The 19783-nt window shown below is 34.7% G+C and overlaps 1 protein-coding gene across 11 annotated transcripts in view; it reads left to right on the forward strand.

Annotated features, from left to right (window-relative positions):
* The window catches only part of CCDC91 (coiled-coil domain containing 91), a 416368-nt gene that overhangs the window by 79999 nt on the left and 316586 nt on the right, over positions 1–19783 (forward strand). For all 11 annotated transcript variants that reach the window (XR_009521176.1, XM_060024524.1, XM_060024515.1 and 8 more), the window contains one exon: positions 19362–19404. Coding sequence is in view for 10 of the 11 variants with exons in the window: in XM_060024524.1 (XP_059880507.1) it covers positions 19375–19404 (30 nt within the window). In the remaining variant the exon portion in view is untranslated. The remainder of the gene's footprint in view (positions 1–19361; positions 19405–19783) is intronic.

Consider the following 19783-nt stretch of genomic DNA (forward strand, 5'->3'; position numbering starts at 1 on the left):
TTGGTGTTTTCATCTCTAACCCATTACTGCCAACATCATTCCTGCCTCCTCCTTGCTTATTTGAAACCCTCTCTCCAGCAGTGAGAGATCTGGCTTCCATCATCTGCCATTCGTGGACTTTATTGTTCAATTCCAGTATATACACGTATAGTAGTTTCAGAATTGATACTTGAGTACAGTGCTTTTGTACAGTTCCGTTTGTTTTTAGTGTTACAGAGTACTTATTTCCAAAGATACTTAGCTCCTTTCTTTCCTCAGTGAGCATGTTTCGTACATTTGTAATGCAATTAGATTATTCGGTCACATTCTACATTCTATTCTGAGATCCCTCAATTTCTAAATTATTTTAAAATTTTGCATACAGTAAGGTTCATTCTGTGTTATAAAGTTCTGTGGGTTTTGATAGTGTCATGTATGCACGGTTACAGTATCATGCAAAATAGCTTTACTTCCTTAAAAAAATCTCCTATGCTTCACCTATTCAACATTCCCCACCTTTAACCCCTGGCAACCATTGATCTGTTTACCCTCTCTCTAGTTTTGCCTTTTTCAGAGTGTCATATAATTGTAGTCATACAGTATATGCCTTCTCAGACTGGCTTCTTTCACTTAGTACTGTTCATTTAAGATTGATCCTTGTCTTTTTGTGGCTTGATGGCTTATTCCTCTTTATCACTGCCAAGTATTCCATTGTGTGGATGTATCTCAGTTTGTTATTCTTTTCCATATTGAAGGACTTCTTGGTTGTTTACAGTTTTTGGTGATTGTGAATAAAACTTCTATGAACATTCTCCTGCAACTTTTTGTGTATATATATATATTATTATTTTTAATATCTTAGAGTCCATGTTAGTTATACTGTACATAAATATTAAGTTTGTACTTAGTAGACCTTATCCTATTCTGAGATATAATTTTTGAAAAATAAATTGGTTTTAGTTTTGATGTATAGAATAGAACCAGTCACATACTCTAAATAGACAGGCTTCAATAATATTTGGTTATTTATAATTAAATGTTAGTTAATAACCTTGGCATTATAAATAAATATGATTTGTAGGCAAAATTTATAGTAACATGGTAGTAAGACTCCATTAACCCTAAGGGGAGTACCCCGTTGGACTCTAGGGATTCAACAGGGTTAATGAACTTTAGGAAACAAAGCAATTTCTTACTAGGGTCCAGTCAGAATCAACTTTATTATTATTTGTTTAATTATGAAATATTTATATGCTGCTGTATGTGGGGAATAGAAATGGGAGCAAGACATAAACAGGAAGAAAATAGAGTGGGTGCTGTTGTTAAGCTGCTACAGATAAAAACCTTCATTTTTAAAATAAAGTTTATTCATTCAGCAAATAATGATTGAGCAATTATAGTATGTCAGCCATTGTTGATGGGGATATGATGATGGCCAAGAGAAGGGTATTTGATGAATAGTATTGAAAGGCTTTGAATTATAATAATTCAGATAAACAAAATAGAGGACCTGGCAGTAGATCCCTATACATACAACAGTGTTATATATGAAAATTCGATTTAGGAGAATGAAGGTAGGTTATTTAATAACTAGTTCTGGCACATCTGGCTATCCCATTTTGGGGAAATAAAATTGGATCCCTGTCTTATACAATATACAAAAATAAATTCCACATGGAAAGAATAATAAAAGTTCTGCACTAAATATAGGAGATTACATGTGCATTCTTGGTGTGAGGGAGACATTAACCACCATTAAATATCTATAAACTATAAAGAAGGAAAGCTATATTTGACTTTATGAAACAACTTTTGAATGACAAAATATAGCATACGAACAGTGAGTTTGATAAAAATATTTGCAGTGCAGAGGAAGGACAAAATGGATATCTTTTACATGAAATAACTACTTAGATATTGCCAAAAAGGGAGCAAACAACAATACAGGAAAGTTAGTACAAGACATGAAGGAAATTCAAATGGCCAACAACGTGTAAAAATATGTTCATACTCACTAGTAGAGTAATGCAAATTAAGGTAACAATGTAATATAACTTTATATCTATCAAACTGCCTCCTCAGCCCCTACCCTTTATGGAAAAGAAAAAAGAAAAAGAGAAAAGGACCAACAATAATCTTTTGCTGACAGGAAACTAAGAGAAAAAGCTGTTTTTATACTTTGTTGGTAGAAAGATGGATTAATGGAGCCTTTTTGGAAGATGACTTGACAACATCTATTAAAATTAAAAATATACGATATATACTAGTTGACCTAGCAATCTCATGATTTGGAATCTAGCCCATAGAAAAATACCTCCACATATAAAAGTTTCTGTACAAGCATTTATTTGTAGTGGCAAAAAACCAGAAACAAAGTACATATCTATTGGTAGAGGAATGGCTGAATAAATATGTATTTATTAAGTACCTAAAGGATGGAATCTTAGTAGCAGTTAAAAAGAATGAATCAGATATATACCACCAGTAGACTAGGAGGGATTTCCATTGGGTATTATGATGCGAGAAAAAATAAGGTAATGAAAAATGTCTGTGACATCCTATATTTTAAAGAAAATGCAGTGACAATACCATTATGTATGTAGATGTGTATATGAGAATACATAATTGGATATGGTTATATGAGAATAGAGATACAGGCTAGATACATATTAGGTTATTTACTTGGACTGTCTGGGTCAGTAGATGGGTGGCACTGTTATGTGTGAAAAGGAGGAAGGTATATGTGAGGTAGGGAACCACGTTCATAAAGGAAAAAGATTGGATTAAAAACAACAGTTTTATGATGGTATGATCATACTTGTGCTCTAAAGTTAAAAATGTATATTTACGTATTTATATCTATAAAAGACTTTAAAAATTGCATGTAGTGGTGTTAATTAGTATACCTCCTTTGGAAAGTGATTCAACAAACTTCATCAAGCAGTGTTCACAGTCTTTGAGCTAATCATTCTGTATCTGGGAGTTTATACTAAGGCCTAAAATAATAAAAAGTTAATGCATAATGAAGTCATTGTGGTGTTGGCTCTATATTAGGGAATATATTAGATAAACTTTAATGTTTAAAAATAGGAAAATGGTTAAATTGTCATGTTGATGGAATATTGTGCAGGCATAAATAATACAGTCGTGAAGAGTACAGTTACAAAGCCAATAATGACTTAGAACTATATTAATGGTGTAATATATGAAAAAGAAATTTATAATTTCATGTGTAATTTAAACACTTGTATATATTTGAGTACTGGAAGTGAATAGGATAAAATGAAAAGTGTATGTAGGGCATCATAGTGAATTGTTTTTATCTTGTTTTGACAATAAAATTCTCGAGAAAAGTATAGTTCAAATATTGCAAAGCAAAATTTAGAAGAAATACTCATTAAACATTAATATCTAGCCCTGTAATAGGTGTTCTTAGTGATAAAATACTTTTTAAGTGTGCTTTAGGCATTTGCAGACTGTACATTTGGAGTTCAGCTGAGCATCTTTATCAATATGCTAAACATTTCAGTCTCTTCATGATTTACTAATGAGAAATCTTTGGTTTCATGTACCGTATTTCTTACTAGGAGAAAAATGTTGAGTATTTGGAAATAATTAGCATATTTTCATACTTCTAAAGTTACAGTATTGGCATAGATTCAGACAGCCAATTCTGTAACAGCTTAGCTATTGTATGTTATTCAGTTATTTGATGACTGAAACCTTTAACTTTTTTTTTCAGATTTGAAGAGTATGTATGAGGAATAAGTAGCTGAGATGTTTATTACATATTAGAGGAGAAAGATAATTTGCTTTTAATTTCCTATCCTATATTGAGGGATCTTTCCAAATCTCTCATATGCTTTACTTTTTTGTGTGTTTGTATGTATCTTACCTCACGTTAGGTTTTGTGAGAATTTGTGCACTTTATCTGGTGTGGGTTCTCTGAATTTTCTTGGTTTGTGTTTGTTGTCTTTAATTAATTTTGAAAAACTCTCAGCCAATATCTCTTTAAATATTTCTCTCTGTTTTCTCTTTTCTTTTGCAATTTTAATTACACATATGATAGGCCCTCTGATACTGTCCTGCAGTTCAAGGATGGATACTTTTTTCTCTTTTATCTCAATATATGTTTGTATATGTTTGAATTTGGATAATTTCTGTTGATCTATTTTCAAGGTCACTGCTTTTTTTTTTTCTGTTCTGTGCATTATGATGATAAGTCCATAAAAGATATTTCCCTCTCTGATACTGTGTTTTTCATTACCAGCATTTTCATTTTACTCTTTTTACTAGTTTCCATCTATCTGTTGATAGCCATGGTATGCATGTTTTCTACCTTTCCACTGTATTCTTGTATTAATCACCGTTGCTTTTTTTTTTTTTTTTTTTTTTTTTTTAATTCCTGTCATCTGGATCATCTCCTGGTCTCCTGGCCTGGTTTTGTTGATCTCTTTGTCTCTTGACTTTCTTTTTTGTCTCATAATTTTTGTTGCTGTTTATAAAAGACTGAGGTAAATAGTATTTATGCCTCAAAATGGGCACACCTCTTCTGTCAAGTCATTGGTGTTGGTGTTTCTAAAACGTACTAAATTAATGCATTATGAACCTAAGGCAGTTTTGTGATAAATTGGTGAGCCGATTCAAAGGAAAATACAGTATAAGACAAAACATTTTAAAAGAGACACACTTAGATTTTATTTTAGTAAAATACATACTTTAACTTTTTTAAGATGTGTGGATTTAAAAAAAAATTTTCATTTTGAAATGTTTGTAGATTCATAAGAGGTTGCAAAGATAGTACAGAGAAGTCCTGCTTACTTTTCATTCAGTTTCCCAAATGGTTATATTTCATGCAACTGTAGTACAATATCAAAACCAGGAAGTTGATATTGGTACAATGTGTGTGTGTACAGTTCTGTCATTTTACCACAGAACCAATATCAAATCAAAACACATAACTATTCTGTCACCAATAAGATATCCTTGTGCTACCCTTTTATAGTCATCCCTACTCCCTCCCTCCCCACCATCCCCAAACGCTAGCAACCACTAATTTGTTCTCCATATTTACAATTTTGTCATTCTGACAATGTTATATAAATGGAATCATACAGTATTTGACCTTTTGAGATTGGCTTTTTTTCACTCAGTATAATGCCCTTGAGATACATCCAACTTGTTGCGTGTATCAGTAGTTCTTTTCTTTTTAATGCTGACTAATACTACAGTGGCATGGATGTGGCACAGTTCGATTAAACGTTCACTTATTTTAGGACATTTTGGTGGTTTCCATTTTTTGACTGTTAAAAACAAAGCTATGAACAATTGTGTACAGATTTTTGTGTGGACATAAGTTTTCATTTCTTTGGGAAAAATGCCCAGAAGTACAATTGCTAGATCTTTTGGTAAGTGTATATTTAGCTTTTAAAGAAACTGACAAATTATTTTCCAGAGTAGCAGTGCCATTTTACATTTCTACTAGCAGTGTTTGAAAGATTTAGTTTCTCCACAGAATGGGAGAAAAACTAACTGTTTTGCAAACTGTATATCTGGTAAGGAATTAATATCCAGAATATATAGAGAGCTCCTAAAACCCAACAATAAAAAACAAACAAGTAGGGCTTCCTTGGTGGCGCAGTGGTTGAGAATCTGCCTGCCAATGCAGGGGACACGGGTTCGAGCCCTGGTCTGGGAGGATCCCACATGCCGTGAGGCAACTAGGCCCGTGCGCCACAACTACTGAGCCTGCGCATCTGGAGCCTGTGCTCTGCAACAAGAGAAGCCGCGATAGTGAGAGGCCCGCGCACCGCGATGAAGAGTGGCCCCCACTTGCCACAACTAGAGAAAGCCCTGGCACAGAAACAAAGACCCAACACAGCAAAAATAAATACATAAATTAATAAACTCCTACCCCAACATCATCTTTAAAAATAAACAAGTAGATTAAAAAATGGGCAAAGGTTTTGAATAGACATTTCTCCAAAGAAGATGTACAAAATGCAATAAGCTCATGAAAAGATGCTCAACATCATTAATCATTAGGGAAATGCAAAATCAGTTGTAATGAGACACCACCTCACACCCATTAGGATGGCTACTATTAAAAAAAAAAAAACCCAGAAAATAATAAGTGTTGATGAAGATGTAGAGAAATTGGAACTCTTGAACACTGTTGGTGGGAATGCAAAATGATACAGCTGTTGTGGAAAACAGTATGGCAGTTCCTCCAGAAATTAAAAGTAGAATTACCGCATACTCTAACAATTCTACTTCAGGGTATGTATTCAAAATAATTTAAAGCAGGGTCTTGAAAAGATACTCGTACATCCATGTTCATAGCAGTATTCTTCACAATAGCTAAGACATGGAAACAACCCAAGTGTCCACTGACAGATGAATGGATAAGCAAAAGGTGGTCCTTAGTTATAATGGAATATTATTCAGTCTTAAAAAGGAAGGGAATTCTGATATATGCTACAGAGTGGAAGAGCATTGAGGACATTATGCTATGTGAAATAAGCCAGTCACAAAAAGGCAATTACTGTATTATTCTGCTTACGTGAGGCGCTTAGAGTAGTCAAAATCATGTAGACAGAAAATAGAATGATGGTTGTCAAGGACTAGGGAGATGAGAATGGAGAGTTATAGTTTAATGGGTACAGAGTTTTAGTTTTGCAAGATGAAAAGATGGATGATGGTGATTTCGCAATGATATGAATCTACTTAATACTGCTGAACTGTACACTTAAACATGGTTAAGACAGTTAATTTTATGTTGTATTTATTTTACCATAATAAAAATAACAACCATGATGATACTGTTAACAACTTTATGCCAACTGTTTTTTAAAAACTTAGAAGTAGAAGATGCATTTCTAGAAAAATATTACTTACAAAAAATGAGGGAGAAATTAAAAGTCTGAATCATTCTATAATTATAAGAAATTGAATCTTACCACAAAGAAAGCAACAAGTCCAGATGGTTTGCTAAGCAAGTTTATACCAAAATTTTAAGAAATAGGTTATTCCAATCTGATGCAATCTCTTTTTAATTAATAGAAAAAGAGGATGTTGCCCCACCTAGTTCTGAAAGCCCTACGTAACCCTGATACTTAAACCAGATGAAGGCATGACAAGAAATGAAAATTGCAGATGTATTTCACTCATGAATGTAGCTGTAGAAATCTCAAACAAGATATTAGCAGATTGAAACCAACATTGTAAAAGAAGAAAAATGCTATCACAAAGTTGGCTTTTTTTCAGGTATGCAAGGATGGTTTACTATTACATGATCTATAAATGTAAATGATGACATTAATAGGTTAAAAGAGAAAAATCATATGGTAATGTCAGTAGGTAGAAAAAACATTTGATTATCAGTGTAAGTGCATGGTTAGGATGCTTAATAAATTAGGAAAAGAGGGAGATTCTTTAACCTGTTGGGACTATTAAAAAAAAAAAAACCAACAGTCATCAGCAAACATCTTTTTAAATGGAGAAATATTAAAAACATTCCCTTTAAAAACAGGAATGGTATAGGCATGGATGTTATAACCCAATCTACGGTTTTTATTGCTACATAACAAATCATCCCAAACTTAAGGGCATAAAACAACTATTTTATTATACTTATGGATTCTGAGGGTCAGGAACTGGGACACTGCAGAATAGGAAGGTTTGTTACTGCTCCACCCTTTCTAACACCTCAGTGGGATGACTTAAACACTGGAAGTGGCTTGATAGCTAGAGCCTGGAAATCATCTGGAAGTATCTTCATATATCTGGTGGTTTGATTCCAGTTGCTGGCTGGGAACTCAGGCAATCAGTTGGAAAATGTTTTTCATTATCTTGTGGAGCTAAACATAGACAAACCTTAAAACCCAGTGATTTTACTAATAGACATACACCCAACAGAAATTCTGTGTATATACAAAAGTAGATGTGTTGGAGAATGTTCATAGCAGTTCTGTTTTCAGTAACAAAATATTATAAGCCACCCAACTGTCTATTGACAGGAAAGTGACTGAATAAACTGAGGTATATTATAGTAGTCAAAAGAATGAATGGCAGCTAAAATAATATTAGCAACATAATATTATGTGAAAAAGTTAAGTCCCCCTAAATTTATGTCATGGGATACTCTTTAAGAATAGTTAAGGGCTTCCCTGGTGGCGCAGTGGTTGAGAGTCCGCCTGCCGATGCAGGGGGCGCGGGTTCGTGCCCCGGTCCTGGAAGATCCCACGTGCAGCGGAGTGGCTGGGCCCGTGAGCCGTGGCCGCTGAGCCTGCGCGTCCGGAGCCTGTGCTCCGCAACGGGAGAGGCCACGACAGCGAGAGGCCCGCGTACCGCAAAAAAAAAAAAAGCAAAAGCAAAAAAAAGAATAGTTAAGGGCTTCCCTGGTGGCGCAGTGGTTGGGAGTCCGCCTGCCGATGTGGGGGACGCGGGTTCGTGCCCTGGTCCGGGAGGATCCCGCGTGCCCTGGGCCCGTGAGCCGTGGCCGCTGGGCCTGCGCGTCCGGAGCCTGTGCTCCGAAGCGGGAGAGGCCGCAGCGGTGAGAGGCCCGCGTACCACAAAAAAAAAAAAAAAGAATAGTTAAAATAAAAATAATCTGCTTTTTTATGGTGTAGATAAAATGGAACTTCATTAACTTGAAAGCAAAGGAATGATGAAAAATAAATTTAGGATTGTGAGTCCAGAGAGGTCCAAGGAGGGGTTATGTGTAATTTCTTGTTAGGATCTTCAGTTTTATGCTTGGTGGTGGGTTTTCATATCCTAATTTTATTTAAAAAAAAAAAGAATAAACAATTAAAAAAAAACCCAGACGCCTTGAGGCAGGAGTATGATTGATAGCGAGGATACATATACCTAGAAAAAAGTGAGTCGGGGGGAGTTATAGTTGAGGTCAGAGAGGCACTTGGGGGTCTCTAATTATGTCTAGTAGAAGAGTAAAATTCTCAAATTCTTTTTTTTTTTTTTGCGGTACGCCGGCCTCTCACTGTTGTGGCCTCTCCCGTTGCGGAGCACAGGCTCCGGACGCGCAGGCTCAACGGCCACGGCTCACGGGCCCAGCGGCTCTGCGGCATGTGGGATCTTCTCGGACCCAGGCACGAACCCACGCCCCCTGCATCGGCAGGCGGACTCTCAACCACTGCGCCACCAGGGAAGCCCAACAAATTCTTAATCAAGAGTGTAAAGCTGTCTGTGGTTAAAGTATCTGAACACTGAGACACTGAGTTTATAATTTCACTGTTACCTACCTAAGAGTGTTATGCTTATTGTATCAGAACAACCATGTTCCATTTAGATGAGATTATCAGATATATCTGTCCAGCTAAATGAGGCTTCACTATAAATAAAATAAAAATAGATGAGCATATAACACTATGAAAGATATGAAACACTTTATTAGAGAAAATTACATTTGTGATCTGCACTTTATAAAGTTGTCAACACTGATTTTACTGTGTTGTTAACTAACACTTTTCTCTATTGCTTGTGTGTAGAGTACCCTCATAATATTGCCTTAATATTGTGATGTAGTTGTAGGCTTTTTTACAGGATACATTTTTACTTCTAATCATTAGTGCCAATGCAATTCACAACTTTGTGTTCATGTTTGCTGTGCTTACATGGTGAGGCTCCAAAGTTTGTGTCCCATAGAGGCATGGATTTGTCATTCTTGTTTTGAAAGATTTGGAGTTGAGATTGATATGATGATAGTTTTAGTTTAAAACTTAATTGTTTTAGAAAGAGTTACCCAGTGTGATGAACGGATTGAAGAGCAAAGCGACTGAAAGTAAGTTCTGATAATTTTCCAGAAATAGTGATAGATATTTGAATCACAGGGATGGTCACCAGAGGAGAAAGGAAAGAGGAGCGAGGAAACTAATACAGGACTGAATGACATACCTGGCTCTAGTGTAAAGTGTAAAAGGTAACACGTAGTTTCTGCATTCTGGATAGATTAGAGAATGATAATACTATTGACCGAAAATAACAGATTTAGAATAGAAAGTCTTTTGTGAAGAAGAAAGGAAGTTTATTTTAGCCATAGAATAATATATTTAGGGTATCTTATAATACAGTAATAATAATGATTGCAGTATATGGATATGCTACAGATGAGGATGGTAGGAACAGCTAGGTTACACAGATTCGTTAGTTCGTGTTAAGAATTTTCACTGCATCCAAAAAATGATAAGGAGCCCTTGAAGAATTTTAAATAGGTGAGTCTTTAGAAGAATCACTTGGGCAGTGGAGTGGAGGATGGAATAGAAAGGAGCAAACTGGAAGCAGAGAACTATTTTGAAGGCTGATACTATAAAGCAGATGAAAGATAAAGGTGCCTTAACTAGGATGAAAGTATTGGTGATTGAGTACATGCATTCTAGAAGTATTTAGGACATAGGATTTGGTGACTGATTGGGTGTGTGGAGTGAGAGAAGGAGGACGCAAGGATGACTCCAGGTTTTTGTCTTGGTCAACTGTGTTGTAGATGGCAGTACCAATCACTGGGTGAAGGAATCCTAGAGGAAGAGTTAATTTGAGGTTGATGGAAGAGATCTTGAGTTCAGTTTTGATTGTATTGAATTTGAAGTACCTGTTAGATGAAAGAGAAACTAGTCAATTGTCTGTTGGGTTTATGGATCTGAAGCTCAGGAGATGGATCTGAACTAGAGATTCCGTAACTTGTTTGTAAATGAATCTGAAGGAATGAATGAGGTAATCTAGAGAGTTTATTTGAAATGAGGTTAAAAAGAGGGGCTAGACTGGAGCACTTAGAACACTAACATTTAAAGGGTAGGTAGAAGAAGAACCTGTAAGGGGGATTGGGAAGAAGCAGTCAGAGAAATAGGAAGAAAGAGGGAAGAAGTATGGTTGTTTTGCAAACCACGGATTGAGAGTGTTTTGAGAAGGAAAGCCTGGTCAAATGCTGTTAGTGTTCAAATAAGACAAGGAATTGAAAGTGTCTTTTTGCATTTAGTGAAAAGGAGGTAATTGGTTGCAGGCATGGGCTGTAAGAATAGAGCATCTATGATGTTGAGTTGTGAAAAGGAGAGGGCTGTGGTTGGAGAAGAATGTAGTTGAGGATGGTTTTGCTTTTGTTTTTGTTTTGTTTCATTTTTAAAGATGTAGGACACGGAACATGTTTCAGTGTTAATAGGAAGGAGCCAAATAGAAGGGGAAAGTTGAATATTTAATAAAGAGAGGGAATAGTTGAGAGAGCCAGGTCTCAGAGCACAGATGAGGAATTAGCCCTAAGTAGGTGGAGGGATTCCTTTTTTCTTGTGAGCAGAATGAAGTGGAATAGTTGGGTATAACTGCTGGTAACTAAAGTTTTGGTAGAAAAAAGTTAAGGGCCTTCCCTTAAAATGCCTTTTGTTTTCTCTGTTTAGCAGGAGGCTTGGTCATGTGCTTTGATTAGTGAAAGGAATAGACAGGTTGGAAGTTTGAGGAGAGCGGAAAATCTTTGAAATAGCTTCGCAGAATGAGGGAAAGAGGCTCAATTAGAGAAAAAGTGGGTGTGGTAGGCTGCACTGTGGACCCAGATGAAGATGGGAAACCTGCATTTTATAGTGAATCCTTTGATACTTCTCAGCAGAAGACAGGCAGTTGGATATTGTTGGTGGTTCTTTGTGGGAGCTGTTATCTCTTGCCTTGTAACCACTCCAGATTCTGAAGCTATTGAGACATAGAACCAAGAGTCATAGGAATCAGAAAAGTAGCTCTAGTCTTAAAAGTTTAATGTAATTGTGGCATGGACTGAGGCTGAAATGAGGTCTCCTACAAGTTCTCTCCTGAATTAAACTTACCCGTAAGCTAAAAAACATGTCTCCATGCTAAGAAAATGAAGTTTTTCTCTGGTGAGCTTCTCTTATGGGAGCAGGACCAGAGGAAGATTATATTGTTTATGGGCACAAAGTTCCCAGTGAGGAACCCAAAGAACTTGTACTGTGCATGCATGCTGACCTCTCTACTTTAACCTCACCTGTAGAGAACATATGGACGTCCTGCTCTCATCATTCTTCTTCTTTTTTTCTTAGAAGTAAAGAAGGTAGAGAAAGGGACTATAGTATTTCTTTAGTCTTGTTTCCTTCTATCCAGAGAAGACCTTTGTCCTCTTTTAAAATGTGAGAAGTGGTGATGTATGTACCCCTTAAGATTCATTGAGGGTTGAGATTTTGCCAGATAGAAGGAGTGTAATTCACAGAGTGAGAATTTTGAATTGACAGCAGGATAACCATATGAAAATATTTATTATTTGGTTGGGTATATATGACTGGCCCCAATGAGGTGGTTAATTCTGGAAAATTTGGGTAGAGCGTTAAGATTGAGAGTGAGATATGGTCAGAAGACCACCAGCTGAGGGAAAGATTGCTGTTAAAGAGTTGGAGGAGGTAGAAGAATTAACCAGGTTGGAAAGTAGATTAAGCAATTGGACAATCTAAGTGCTTTTTTTCTCATCTGCTGGGACATGTAAATTTCCTGAATGAAGGTTGGCAAACACAAAGACTTAATTGATAGCACAGATGAAAATTACATAAAGGAAAATGTTTAGTTATTAGAATTAGTTCTGGTTGGGGTGTTTTCCTATCTCATCATTTATGAGTAGAATATTTTTCAGGTAGTGAGTATACATCTCAGTTATTTTTTTTTAACTTGTGATTATATATTTTGCCATTGGCAGCATTATTTATAGTATGGTAATAATTCTGCAATTCGGCTTCATATAGGAAGTTTCAAAATTATCATTAGGCACAATAATAATTGGATAAGAGAGTGGAGTGTGGCACTATAATTTCTTTTAAGATATAGACTCTCAGGCTCATGCCTTAATAAAGGTAGAGCTGTTTTAGTGCTCAAACTCCAATGTATTTTTCTTGGAGAAATAAGAGGAAAAGGGAAGTTACGGAGGAACTATTAGTAACTCATTTGCTTTTATTGAGTCATTTATTCCAAAAGCATTGATTCAAAAATATTTTTTGAGCTCCTAATATGTGCTAGGAGCTACATAGTTCAAGGTCGTAGGGAGTAAAAAGAAAGGTTAAGAAATGGTCCTTACATTACCTTGGAAGAGCTAGGGAAATTCAGGTAAACAAATAATTTCCTTGAACAGATAAGCTTGAAATTCTGATTTTATATGATTAGACTTTTCCTTTTAGTTCAATCTTAATGGCTGTTCATTTTTAACCTTAACTAAGGGTATGTGTGTGTCTGTCTGTGTTTATATGTATTTCCTTTGTTATGTTTCCTCTTACCAATTTATATTTGCTTCGGACTGTCTGAAAAAAAAATCACCTGTCTGTTGCTTCTAGGAAACATGGCATGAAATAGTCTCAAATGGAAAAATATTGTGATTATGCGGATGTTGTTTAGCCAGTAGTTTTCCAGATGGGATAGAGATTGAATTAAATGCTGAATGGACAGTGTTAACTAGTAAGGCACTTCGGGCTGATTGAATAATCTGGATAATCTTTGGAGATTGTATTTTCTGAAGTCAGTTACCTAAATTGTCTGTTTCTCTGTTTGGTGTTTTTTGCATTTTGTTTTGAGCAACTTTGGTGTCTAAGGTACACTTTTACATTTTGTATAAATACTTATAATATGGGAACATGTTATAAAGGAGACTAACATGATACATTTTCATTTATTCACTGATTAAATGCTAATTTAAAACATTTAAGCCTTCTTTTATAGTTTGTTCTGAAAAAAAAACTTACCTTGAGTTTTCTTTTTCAGAGTAGTATTTTGATGGAAATAATGGGTAGTTGATTCATTGTGCCATGATGTTTTATGCTATCATTAAAAAAATTCAGTTATGCGTGACCACAGTTTAAAGTTGTAAAAGGCTTGTTATGACCCACAGCCATCTCCTAATGCCCTCTATTCTTTTCCAGCCTCTCCATTTCTTGCTTTCTAGAAGCAAGATGTTCAGCATATATAGCTGATTCTTTTAGTGTTTACCAGTGAATTGCAAAATAACATGTTTATTATTGCTACTTCTCGATTTTTAAATTTCATATCCATTGTCTTTCCATTATGGAAGATGAGGCTTTAACTGTCTTTTACCAGCCCCGCTGCCTCATACCACATCCTTCATCTTCTTTCTCTTACCTTCCCAATATGGTTATAATTTTGGCGCAGTTAGTTATTCATTGTTTACATTATTATGACCATGTCAATACTATTCACAGCTGAAAAATATAGTATATAATGTTTACTTTTCCTGTCCAACACATTATTTTCTCACTGTTTTCTTTTGGTTAATTTTCTAATCACTAATTCAAGCCTAAATTTTCCCCCAGTTGTTTAATATTTCTTATGACGGTAAAACAGAGACAGTCTATTAATTTCATTTCCTTGAATACATCTCCCAGGAGCTTTCCGCTCTGCTCCAATTTAGACTGGTTGCTCTCTCTTCTTGTTACATAGATGTCTTGGGAACTCACTTCATTTTTCTGGGAGAATTCCCTTTGCCTTTCACTTTAGTTGGAGTTCCTTTTTCCTAATCCTATGTCTTTCTCATGTCTTATTCCCTTGGTTTACTCCATAGAGTGTTTGGGAATTTTTTTTTTTTTTTTTGAGACTTTGCTGGTGTGAATATGCCTTATGCCTCCCTCAACTTGGTTATTTGTTGGTTTGGCTGATTATAAAGTTCTGTGCTATAGAATTTCCCTCACAATTTTAGAAGCACTTCTTCATTGTTTTTTGCCTTCCAGTGATGCTCTTAAGTCTAATGCCATTACATATATTCTTTATCCTTTGTATAAAACCTATTTTATCTCTTTAGAAGCTTGTAGGATCTTCTCTTTTTCTCTACTGTGACTTAGTGTGGGTTTTTACTTCTATTTTCTTAGATACATGAGGAACCATTAAATCTGCAAATTGTATACTTTAGTTTTAGAAAATTTCTTTTATTATTATTTTGTTGATGATTTCTTATCTTTTGTTTCTCTGTTCTGTCTTTCTAGAGTTCCTAATAATTAAATATTACATATTCTAGACTGGATCTTGTAATTTTCTTATATTTTTACTCTGATTTTCCATTTCTTTTTCTTTTATACTCTTCTTTTTAAAGGAGATTTTCTCAGCTCTATTACCCAACCTGAAGTTTTTCATTTCTATAATCATTTTTATTTTCAAGACCTTGGTCTTGTTTTACACCCTCCCCCCCCAAAAAAAAATTAAAGCTTCTTGTTCTTATTTCATGAATGCTCTGCCTTCTGTTCTCAACTCTCTGAAGGTATTAGTTATAGTTTTTATTTTTTAGAAAAATTTCCCTCCTATGTAGTCTTTGTTTATTCCATTTTTTTGGTCTCTATTTTTCATATTAGATACTTTCTTCATATCTTTGATTGTCCTTGGCAGTCTGCTCATATGTTAAGAGTTAGATACTAATAATAAAGTAGCATACACTTACATAATGATTAAAGTGTATCAGACATTGTTCTAAGTGCTTCATCTATTTTAACTTATTTAACCCTCATAATGACTTTAGGAATTGGTTACCACATTGTTATTATTCCTATCTGACAGATGAGGAAACTGAGTCATAAAATGTTAAATAACTTGCACAATGTAACACAGTAGGTAAGTGGCAGAGCTAGGATTTGAATCCAGGCAGCCTGACTCCATAGTCCCTTCTTTTAACCATTATACTTACTTTGTCTCTTATTGAAATAAGGAGCAAATTGGAAATTCTGTGTGTGTGGGTAGGGTTTGTCCAAGTAGTGTTACCTGAGTGAACTGTTTCTTTGTGGAACTTCTGATGAGGTTCTTTTTCATGGGCTGATTAGATTCACCAGAGAAGAATCTTCTAATTTGCTGTTCAGAGGCTGAAGCCTGGCAAGTGGCAGTTTGGTTGCCGAGTGGTGAAAGAAGACTGAGGAATGCGTCTGAAAATTTCATACAACTTTGACTTAGTCACCTGTCTCTGGTCTTCCAATCCAGAGATTTCTTGGTTTTACCCTGTCCAAGGAATAAACCTTCAGTTTTCTTCTGTGATGAGGCATTGTAAGTTGCCCAGTTGTACAGATTCTGGGAGGGGATGGTGGAATATATCTGACTGTGACTCTTATTTTGAGTCTCATCTTTACCCAACTTTCGGTGTTGACCATTCTTGAGCCTTTTGTGGTTTCTGTGATGTAAACGTGATTGATTCTCATTTTCCCCACTGGTAGTGTAAGGTTCATCTTCCTTGTATTTGCTTTCAGTTTTTTTTTTTTTTTTTTTTTGCAGTTTTTTCATTTTCCCTACTCTTTGACCCTGTGTTTATGTGAAAGCAAACAGTCAAATCTTTGCTTGCTATCTTTTAGGAAAAGATGTTGGGAAAAGACTTGAATAAGATGGGTGTTCTTAATGTGCCATTTAAAATTCTCTAAGTCTCTTGAAATAAATCTCAGATGCCTCCTTTTACCTGAAGCATTTCATGGTGCTCCAAGTAGACATTTCACCTTCTGAAAATCTTTTTCTCCCCTCTTGGATTTTTTTTCTTCTTTCGTTAAGACCCTTTTATATTTCATGTTATATTTGCATGCTTTTCTTGCACACTGCCCTCCCTTCCACACCAGGTCGTAACTCTTTGAGGACCTTGAGTGATCTCTTCTATAGAGTTGCTTAATAAAAATGTTACATTAAGTGTTGTGTATATGTTTTTCTTGTGAAATATCAGCAATATATTGAATACTGAGGATAGTTAAGGAGGGAATTAATATAATAGTGCAACAGAAGAGATTAAATTCAGATGTAAAGAAGCCTGAGAATTGTTAAACCTAGATATTATGAAATCTTTCAACATAACAAAGTATACATCTTGCCCCCTGCCATGACACAAAAGAATGAACTGCATGAACTGTCAATTTTTTGACCAGGCTCATGATTCTATAACTTAGATGACAGATATATTTGGCATTGCTATGTTATATTTGCAGTTTAATGGGATAATGTTAAATGCGAGAAATCTTCTAAAAGGTTTACAAATGCACGGTAGGCAAAACAGTGTTCTCAATGTATTGGACTAGCTAAATCCATAAAGAAGCCCACATTTGTAATATTTCCTTTTAAAAACTAATTTTTAGTTTTTGTATTTTGTAAAATTGATTTTTACAAATCAGTGTTGTTAATTTTGCTCCTCCTGCTCTTTAAAATGTTCAGAAGGAAACAGAAACTATTTCAGAATTTGAAACTAAATTATTCAGAGAAAGGTTATTGCTTTAAAATAATAATGTTTATTTCTCTAGTACTGTATTTTAAGAAACTCAGGACACATTTGTCTTTTAAAATATATTAATATTTCTTTGAAAATAAAGTACAGGAAGACTAATCTGCATTTTAATGTGTAATAGTTGCTGGGGTATGGAAAGCATCCGTGGTCACTAATATGTTCTTTTGTAGAGCTAAATCAGTACTTAGGAAACTGATGGTATTTGGTTCATTACCACAGGCAAACAAGCTGAAATGATTGTTAGGCATGGGTATTTGTTTTTGTTTTCAAATTTTCTGGCACCTTACAAATTACTTATTGGGATATGACTTACGAAAACACATAGAAGCATTACTCTAAAAATTCCAATATTTTGAAACCATGTTATTTGGGTACAGTGTTTGTAGATGCTAAAAATATCTTTTAATTGTCTCCTGAGATTCGTGGGACACATGTGGAAAACACAAACTTGGTGTTTATAGTTTGACTCGGTTAATTCTCAGTACCCATATCACTCTTCTTTCATAATGCCTTCATGAAAAATGTAATCACATACAGATTTCTATTCGCTTGCAACACAGAATTAATGTGAATTCCATTTCATACTAACCACCATCAAAAGTTTCTGAAAGTCTGGTTTATATTTTTTAAGTGTATGTGGATGAGTTGCTTAGCTTTGATTTTTGGAGAAGTACATCTTTTAAAAATTTTTCAACAGATTGTTAAATTGTGGGTAATGGTGACAATACTGGTGTCATATTCTGATTAATTTAATGTAGTCCCTTTTTATAATGTGTTTCTGTCTACATATTCCTTATAGTGTCATTACCTACTGAGTTTCTGTGAAAATAAATTTTCTTTGCCTATTAAAATAAAGCAATCCTTGAGATTGTTTTTTACTGTTTATTTTTCTTTGACTATCTTTGAGTTTTATTTTTGAAGGCATTAGTATTAATTTTAGTGACAAGGCAAAGCATGGCTGTAGATAACTACTGCTTTATAACTCAAAGCAAAATGCCTTAGAAAATACCTTTAGAATTAGAGCTTAGCATATGATTTAATTTGCTTAGCTGTTTTTTTTTTTTTTTAGAAGTTGGAGAAGATTGTTTTTCTGTAATCAAGTCCGTTTAGTATTACTGGGTCAAGAAAACTATAATTAATATTTGAATATATTCACTTTTGAAAGAAAAGGAAACCAGTTATCGAACAGAGTATCACTTCACAATTTATTGTGAATTTATTTTTTGTTTTACTATATATCACCTATTACTCATTTTACCTTTCCAGGTTTTTTAGTTCTTTCACTGTTTGTTAGATAAAAGCGTCTCCTTCTTATTCTTTCTTTCTTTCTTTTTTCTTTTTTTTTCCAAAGCCCATGCACTCATGGTTTTATCCTTTTATTTTTATGATGTGCATTAGGACAAAATAAAGCATGTATTATCCCACTGCTTGTCTCTCTTACATACTTTAAGGGTAAAGAAGAGAGGTATTCTGGATATTCGCTTGTGTTTTTCTCTTTCCTGGTCTCCATGAATACATGACTTGATTTATCTTGATCAGCCTAGTAACTTGCTCCACATTTTTCCAAAAGTGCAAAGCAGTTTCAGCTAAAAATACACATATCAAAATGCTCCAGAAGTTGTGGCCACAGCTCAAAAATGCTGATCAATTTTGAAAATCTAAATCAACCTCGGCCATGAAACCGAGGGAAGAACCTTTGTGGTGTGGGACAGATTTCCAAAAATTCACCACAGTCCTGTTCTTAACTGGAGTTTGTGCTGATGTTGCCAGACAACTGAGGAATAGATGCAAAAAGCAGGAAGCATTATTGAATTGAGCCCTAGTGCCAATTTGGGAAAAGCAAATTAAAATGTAAAAGAATATTTTTCCACTCCTGGCGTCTCAACATAAAATGGCAAAATACATGGTTGCTGAAAAAGTCACAGAAATTGTTAATTTTGCCAGAATGGCTAATTTTGCCAAAAAACCTCAGTCTTTTTGTGTTAAAAATACATATGCATATAGTTAAAATATATTTTTTTAACCCAAATGAAATAGTTTTAATTTATAAATAAAAAAAAACAAATCAAAATGTATATATACCTTTAAGTGAGAGAAGTGTTTTGACATAAATGACTCTGTGTGTGGGCTTGTTTCAATGTCTTCTGTTTTTCAGGTGCACTTAAAGAATGGATGATGATGATTTTGGTGGTTTTGAGGTATGTGCTGTTATTTACCTTATTTTGCTTATGTAATTGTTTTAACTTTGTGGGATTATAATAGAGTATACTAAATGTATTATTTATCATTGGTGTTCATGATCCTTGATCATTTTGAATATAACTCTGGAATAAAAAAATGAAATCAAGAAAAATTAAAATATATTCCCTCTGAAAGTTAAAACTGATTTATTGTTATTGAACACTTGGGCATGACCATAGGAATGGTTTAAATTGAGGTAGTTAAGTACTACTTGTGGAAGCAGTAAAGAAGAGGTTTGAGAAATTGCAGATGATTTTGCTGGGATACATGTCTTTTAGGAAATACTTGTGAGAGGAGGGATGAATATTGAAGATCTGTCACACATTTTCATGCTTA

This window comes from Delphinus delphis, chromosome 11 (assembly GCF_949987515.2).
Source record: "Delphinus delphis chromosome 11, mDelDel1.2, whole genome shotgun sequence".
NCBI lineage: Eukaryota > Metazoa > Chordata > Mammalia > Artiodactyla > Delphinidae > Delphinus > Delphinus delphis.